The sequence below is a fragment of the Petaurus breviceps genome, unplaced genomic scaffold, assembly GCF_028583685.1.
Source record: "Petaurus breviceps papuanus isolate PSGF00001 unplaced genomic scaffold, PetGlider_PUasm1.0 227, whole genome shotgun sequence".
Classification (NCBI taxonomy): domain Eukaryota; kingdom Metazoa; phylum Chordata; class Mammalia; order Diprotodontia; family Petauridae; genus Petaurus; species Petaurus breviceps.
The window spans coordinates 11,684,992-11,692,709 of record NW_027185896.1 but is presented as its reverse complement, the minus strand read 5'-3'; the positions used below and the strand labels follow the sequence as shown (position 1 = coordinate 11,692,709).

The 7,718-nt window shown below is 42.4% G+C and overlaps 1 protein-coding gene across 1 annotated transcript in view; it reads right to left on the bottom strand.

Annotated features, from left to right (window-relative positions):
- Positions 1-6,139: 6,139 nt before the first annotated feature.
- The window catches only part of SLC25A20 (solute carrier family 25 member 20), a 37,927-nt gene continuing 36,348 nt past the window's right edge, over positions 6,140-7,718 (bottom strand). The window contains exon 9 of the mRNA XM_069095776.1: positions 6,140-7,022. Coding sequence (XP_068951877.1) covers positions 6,960-7,022 — 63 coding nt within the window. The 3' untranslated portion in view covers positions 6,140-6,959. The remainder of the gene's footprint in view (positions 7,023-7,718) is intronic.

Sequence of the window (7,718 nt, the reverse complement as noted above, 5' to 3'; positions counted from 1 at the left end):
AGGGCAAGGATTCTTAACGTGGGGTCCTGTGAATTTAAAAAAAAATTTTTGATGATTGTACTTTAATACTGGCTTCCTTTCTAATCCTGTGGATTTTATGAATTGAAAAACATTATTCTGAGAAGGGCTGATCAGTTTGCTAAAGGGGTCCATAACATTAAAAACTCAAAGCTCCCACACAAAGGAGACCCGAATGAATCACTGGCTCCTGCTCAGACAGTTGGTGGTCTCAGACCTAAATTAGACCCCTCACTCCCACCCCAGTTCAGAAAAAGTCCAACCCTAGTCTTGAGCTAGACAAGATAACAATGCAGACCCCTCTGGAAAAGAGTGTGTGATACAGGAGATGGGACATTCATTGGACAAGCTGCAGCACCTGTCGGGTTATCCAATTCCTTCCCTACTCAGCCTGATTTAGAATGCTTAGCCTTCCTTCCAAATATATAGCCAGTGTTTGGTTTTGGCCTCCCGCCATGTGCCCCCAGCCTGTCTCCAAGGACAGCTAGAGAAGGTACATAGATAGGACCATATAATTTAGAACTGGAAGGTCATTCCTGAGTGGAAGAGGGGGAAAAGGGAGAGAGAAGTTGTTTAAAACACAGGATTGGAACTTAGGAGAATCCAGTTCTGGTCTCATCTCTGCAACTGTGTGACATTATCAAAGTCACTTCTTCAGGAACTTTTGGTTCCTCAACTGAAAAATAAGGAGTCAGGCCAGATTATCTCTAAGGTCCCTCCTAACTCCTAACATTTCCTAATGGAAAGAATGCTGATTTTAGCATCAAAACTGGGTTTCAATTTTAGCTTCCTGGCTGTATGACCCTGGGAAACTCACTCAGATCCTTGGTAAATTTTAAGTATGTAACGTTGAGAGGAAGCTTGGGCTTCTTCACATGAGGACATGTTCCTAAAGGTCCTGAGAGTCCTCTAAAGGTGTAACTTTGATTACATTTTTGGCACTTTTCTTTTCCCTCCCCAAGTATTCTATTAGATCACATACTCCTAGTAACAGTGGTATTTTTAATTTTTTTTAATCTCTGTATGCTCAGAGCCCAAAATCCAGCATAGGTCCTGTACACAGCTGATGCTTAGCCCAGTGCCTAGCCCATAGTAGGTGCTTAATAAACATTGACTGATTGATGCTAAGTAACTGTGTATTGATTTTTGTTTAAACACTTCATGCACCAGAGTGCATTCAGCCCTGTATGTTAAAGATACAGTTAGATTCTGCATAGAGTCAACTGGACCCTTACTGCAGCAAGGCAATCTTTTTACGTTTGCTTGACTGACCTATCCTGTGACAGCTGTGAAAGGTTTATCCGAGCCTTCTCTTCAAAACTACCAACACCATTCCTCTTCCTTCTTAGTAGAGGACTACCCCTTATACTTCACTAAAAAATGAAATCCATCCTTCAAGAACTCCCTCTCCTCTCCAATTTCACACTTCAAATCACCACAGCATCACACTCCCCCCTCATCCTCTCATCCTTTGCTTCAGTCTCAGAGGATGATGCAGCCCTTCTTACTAATGCTAATGCTAATTGCCTACTTGTGTCATTGCCCTAATCTCTTTCTACCTTCTCCAGGAGTTTGCCCCTTCAAGTCATCACTGTCCCTGATTTTCATCTTCCCCTTATCTACTTACTACTTCCCTGATACCTTCAAACATAACCACATCCTCCACATTCTTTAAAAAACAAAATCTTTTTTTTTTGATGTCAGTATCCCCTCATGCTATCCTATATATCTCTCCCCCATTTCAGTGTCAAACTACTAGGGAAAAAAAAGCTGCCCCCACTTTTTTAACCCCTTGCATTCTGGCTTCCTATCCTTACCACTCAACCAAAACTGTACACTCCAAATTCACCAATCATTTCATTATTGCTAAATCACTGGTCTTTTTTTGGTCTTCATCTTTCTTGAATTTTCTACTTTCTACATCCCTCTTCCCTGAGTTTCAATGACACTCCTTTGTCCTGAATCTCTTCCAATCTATCAGAATGATCCTTTGTGATCTCTTTCAAAGGACATGACCCACGTTCTGTCCTGCTATAGTGTAGGGTAGGTGTATCCCAGGGTTCTATCTCGTGCTCTCTTTTCTTCCCTCTGAACCACTTCTCTCAATACTCTCATTTGTTCCCATAGGTCTCTCAAGCTCAGTATGTCCAAAACAGAACTCTTTCTCCTAAACCCATCCCTACTCCTAACTTCCCTATTTCTGTCAAGGACACCACCAACCTTCCAGTCACCGAGGTTCACAAACTTAGAAGTCATCCTTCAATCTCATTCATCCCGATATTCAGATCAGTTGAGCTGATTAGCACCTCCTCAATATCTCACTTTTGGAGCATCATTTGGAGCAGTTCTCTTACACCTAGCCTACACCTATTTGCCTGGCATACAGGAGGTGCTCAATAAACTGATGCACAGGTTTAAAGACACTTCACTAAATGTCAGGAGGCTCAGTACAGATCCCAGCTCCACCATGTATTAGTTGTGTGATTCTGAACACATCACTAGGTTTCATATTTCTTATCTCTAAGATGGTGATAATTTTACTCCCATTTATGTAGCACCTTAATGTTTACAAAATTCTTTCCCCTATCTGAACCTCATGAAGTAAGCAGTAAGAAGTAATTAATGAGCTCCCATTTTTAGAAAGCAAGAAACAGACTCAGGGAGAGGGGATTTGTCCACACAACTAGAAAATTTTGGAATTTGAATTAAAATCTAGCTCTCTAGACCTCAGGCCCAAAACTCTAAGGCTCCTATCAAATCATGTTGCTTCATGCTCAGATAAAATGATTATCAAAGAGGCATTGGGAAGTTTATAAATGATAAAGGCTATTAGAATTCTTTTGTCATTGAGGCTAGTAAAATACGAAAATGAGGTTTATCCTTTAGGGCTGTCATTATCCCTTTATCAGTCCCCAACCCCCATATTCATAAACAGAGATGACTGAGAAGCAAACACAGAAACAGTCTCCTGGGGAAAAAAATCAGCTCCAGACCATGATGGAGGTCTTTAGATCAAATAATACATCTGCATTAAGCCATGTGGTATGTTCAGCTGATTGGGGCATTCTGACATGGAAAGACAGTTGAGAGACTTGCATCATAGTTAAAAAAAGCTCCAAGCTACCCAGTTTCTAAATGCTATTAGTAACAGGCTTTGGAGCTAGGACTAACAAGTGTCAGCTCATCATGAGTGGCACTCTCTTCCCAGTATGGCATGATCACAGCAACCCAGTCAGTTCTCAAGGGAGGAAAGGGGACAGTGGTCCCCTACCAACATCTCTAGGGCTAATTTTGGGCAGCAGTGGTTTTAGATGCCATGTGGTGAAATGGGCCATCCTATGCCCAAGCCCCTGACCTACTATTTTGATATTTCATCCCACCTCCTTGGAGGTACACAGCCCAGTGTAGCTGGGCTACAGCAAAAGGCTGCCTGTGTCTTTAGAAGTACAGCTTAGAGATGATTCATATTCGAAGTCTTCCCTGATCCCCTCTGAGAAGGAATGGCTTTCCCCCACAGGATCACAGATTTAAAGCTAGAAAGGATCTCAGAGGTCAGCCAGTACAACTCCTTTATTTTGTAGATGAGTATCAGGAGGTTAAGTGACTTGCCCAAGGTAACACAGGTAGTTAGTGGCAGAGCTGGGATTTGAATCTATTTAGTCTGACTTCAAAGCTATCTCTCTTTCCATGGTACAATGGTCCACTCATACAATGTTCTGATCTCTCTGGGGTATTTTTCATCATGACTCTGCCCCTTATTAACTGTAACATCTTAAAGCAGGTCGTTTCATTTTAGACTCATCTGTAAAATAAAATAACTCTATTGCCTACTTTCACAGGGCAAACATCAAAGATTTGTGTGCAGTACTTCCTAAATTAAATGCTATATAGATGAACGATGGATATTAATATCTGTACTTGCTCTGCACATATCACATACATAATAAGCAACAGTTGAATTGAATGAATGAATGGACTAGTCAGAGGACCCTCACAGCATTTTTCAACAACAGCTGGGAAGGAAAGAAAGTAATTTACTAGCCTCAAAGAGCTGCTTTGATTTTCTGCTTTTCCCCCATCCTCAAATGAATTTCCATTTGGGGAGGAATTCAAGTAAAATTGTACATACTTATCATCCAGTTCTGGGACTTCCCAGAAATATAAGGACACCTCTCCTATTTCTCTCTCTCTGACCCGCCCCTAGATCAGACCAAATTAATCCTGTCCCCTCTGGTCACATTCCTCATGTTACACACACACACAAACCCATTGCCCTATATAGGAGAAGCATCAATAAATCATGGTAGGTGGCACCAACTGGCAGCTAGCTCCACTCCTGCCTGGAAAGCTGATAGGCCATGAAGCACCAGCCAAAATTCACCACCCTTTGTGGCTAAGGGTAAAGGCCCTCTGAGCAAGATTGTCTGGAAGCACATGCCTGGGGCAGGTTCAGCAATGAGAAGGTCATTAGGGGGAGGGGGCTGGCTCCTCAAGTCATGCCTTAAATAGTGAGAATCTCACCAAGATCCTCTTCATGTCCTAGTACCCTCCACCCTGCAGGGGCCTCAAAAAAAACCCACAATAAATTGGGCATCCCTCCCTTCCCCCTTTCTTTGGGCCTGACTTCTCAATAGTTAATTAAAGTCAACAGCTAGTAAATGGAAGAGCCGAGATTCAAACCCAGGTTTACTGACTCAAAGTCTCACGATCTTTCTGTGACATGACACCCCATCCCAACTGACATTAGAAGATTGCATGAGAATCAGTGTAGTTGCCCTGGCATAAAAACAGGACTGCTTTACACAAACAGGCCATTGTCCCTTAGGGAGAGAAACCTGCTGACCCTTCAATTGTTACTAAAACTTAACCCAGTTTCATTCATCTTCTATCACTTGCCAGACTTTGCTACACTGTTGCCTTCATAATCACTGTCTGGATTCTAGCTGAGACTGTCTGGGAGGTGACAGAAGCTGGGGAGGTGGAAAGTCCTCTCCTGGAGGGAGAGAATGAAAATATCTCTAACTAGAATTACAGTGCAGTTATAAAAAGCAAGCTTCTGATCCAAAGGCCTGGAAGAAGTTACTCCCTCCATCTGCTTAAAGCCATTCAGATATGTTCCCAGAATGCTTTCCTTTTCAGATTTAGCATCCATCAAGCATCCAAAGGAGCAAAGAGCTGCTGTATCAGAGGACTGTGAAATGCTTCCTTTTATAATATGATGATGATGATGATGATGATATCGGGTCACATTTAAACAGTGCCTTAAAGGTTTGCACAACATTTCACATTCATACATTGTCTTCTACGGCAAGTAACTCAGCTGTCAGCTGGAAAAAGACCAAATAAATTTCAAACCCAACTCTCCCAGGAAATAGTTCTGGGACATGAAATAAAGCTGGCATTTGGCTTGAATACAAGTGACCTAACAACAGTGTCTGGGAAAAAGCAGTGGTTTCGGGAAAAGCCCCCACCCACAGGCATCCTCAGGGGGCCTGGTAAAGCCAAGAAGAGCTGCAGGGAGAGTTTCCCACTAGAGGCAGAAGCCAGAGACATGAATCGGTTGATTTCAGGGCTTCTGGCATTGGACTCTATCAATAAATAATTAACAAGACAGACCAAGGACACCACCAAGGACTAATGGCAGCAGGATCTGTAGTGAATTGAAAGCAGTTTGCAGAAAGGTGCTGACTGTGGCCAGGAAGCAAACTGAAGCTACCTTGCTTGAGGGGGCAAAGGAGAATAGTAAAAAGAACATTGGCTGTGGAGTCAAAGGGCCTAAGTGGGAATCTTGACTTTGTCACTATGTGATTTTTTTGGTAAGTCTCTAGCCTTCTCCAGGCCTCAATACTCTTAGCTGTAAAATGAGGTAGTTGGGCTAGGTCCCTTGCAGTTCTGAATCTGATCTTATGAACTAACCAAGTAGAAAGACCAGTAGCCAATTAAGTTCTCCTCCCTGTACTAGCAGGGGCAGAATGAGATTCAGAAAAACTCCTCCTCACAGAGGTAGAAGAATTGGACCAGGGTCTAAAGGTCAAGGGGAACCTCAGCAATTGCTTTCATTAGTCCTTGGCATCAGCCAACTACCAGGCTGCCAACTGAGACATAGTCAGAAGAACAAAAATCAAAGAGGAAAAAAAGGTATTTTTTTATTTCCTGATAAAAGAGGATCCTCTCATCACAGAGGAAAGTGTGTAGACAGGGTTCTCCCACACACCCAATTTATCCTCACTAATTCCATGACTCGATTGTTGATTCAAAATTGTCCTAGTAATAGGGTGGGAGTTGGTTGGGGAAGAGAATACTTTCCCACACAATCCTACCAGAATTAGGCTATTTTATTCCACTTCTCAATTAGTGACACACTAAATTAAAACCCCAGTATTGACAAGTTAGCAACATGCTCTTAAATATACATCCAAAGACAGCACAAATGGGGACAGTAAACTATTGTCACATTTCAACATGTGCAACCAAAGGTTAAAAGGTGTCCTGAGAATTAAGTGCTCATCAACTGGTGTTTGAACAATCATTCAACTGAAGCTTAGCTGGTATTAAAAATATATCTCTGGTACTGTTAGTGAGATTAATGGCCCTTCTAGAACTGAAGATGTCCTAGGTAGCAGGCTTATAAAAGGTGGCTAGGGAAGGCATAGGTGCAAAAGAGATTCAGTTTTGAGGCTGGCTACAGACTTCTACCTCCAAAGCCTCATGAAATCTCCTCAAATCATCAAGATGAATTCAAGTTTCAAAATGGCCACATTGTACCAGCCAAAGGATGTCTTTAAGGCATAGGTTATACAAAGTTCATTAAGTGCTCTCATCTCTTCATTCTCTTCCCCCGCCCCTCCACATGTAGATTCTTGCCAAGTTGAGTTCAGTCCTGACCCTTCCCTTGTCACTGTACTCCTCCCTTTGTCTGGAGGGTTTAAGATTTCTGAGTTTCATAAATTAGGTGCAATCCAATTAAAGAACTTCATGGCAATTTCAAAGCCAAGGAAACATGCCTAGAAGAAAAAGAAATGGAAGGGGTGTTAGAAGAGTACTGATTCCCCACATCATGTGGAGACTAGCTCTCTATCCATCCTCCCCTACTACAGCTAAAGGGAAATCCATTTAATTCAGAAACATCTCCAAAGCAAAAAGGGTTCAATCAGTGTTGCTGCTATTAAAATAAAATAACACTATCAAGTCAGTAGAGTAGCCACAGACATATATTTCCCAACAGTCAATCTATCCACAGTCTTTCAACTCTGCTGTCTACCACCTAGCAGCCAGGAAACCAATTCAAAAAACCTCAGTTCCCATGACCTACATTTTCATAGCACCCCAGTCACCCACAGAGTAGGTGGTCATATCTTAGGTCTCACCACCATCACCATCTGTGACTGTGCCATCTCCATGATCTCAACACTAAAATTTCCCTCTCAGATAACAACCTCTTATCTGACAATCTCTCTTATTGCTTCAGTCTAGAAGAGTGTAAGCTCCTCAAAGACAGGGGCTGTTTTTTGCTTTCGTTTTTGTTATCTCAGGTACCTAACACAGCAGACACCTAAGAAATGTTAGTTGAGGGGGGCAGCTAGGTGGCGCAGTGAGTAAGGTGCCGGCCCCAGAGTCAGGAGAACCTGAGTTCCGTTTGGCCTCAGACACTTAACACACACACACACACACACACACACACACACACACACACACACACA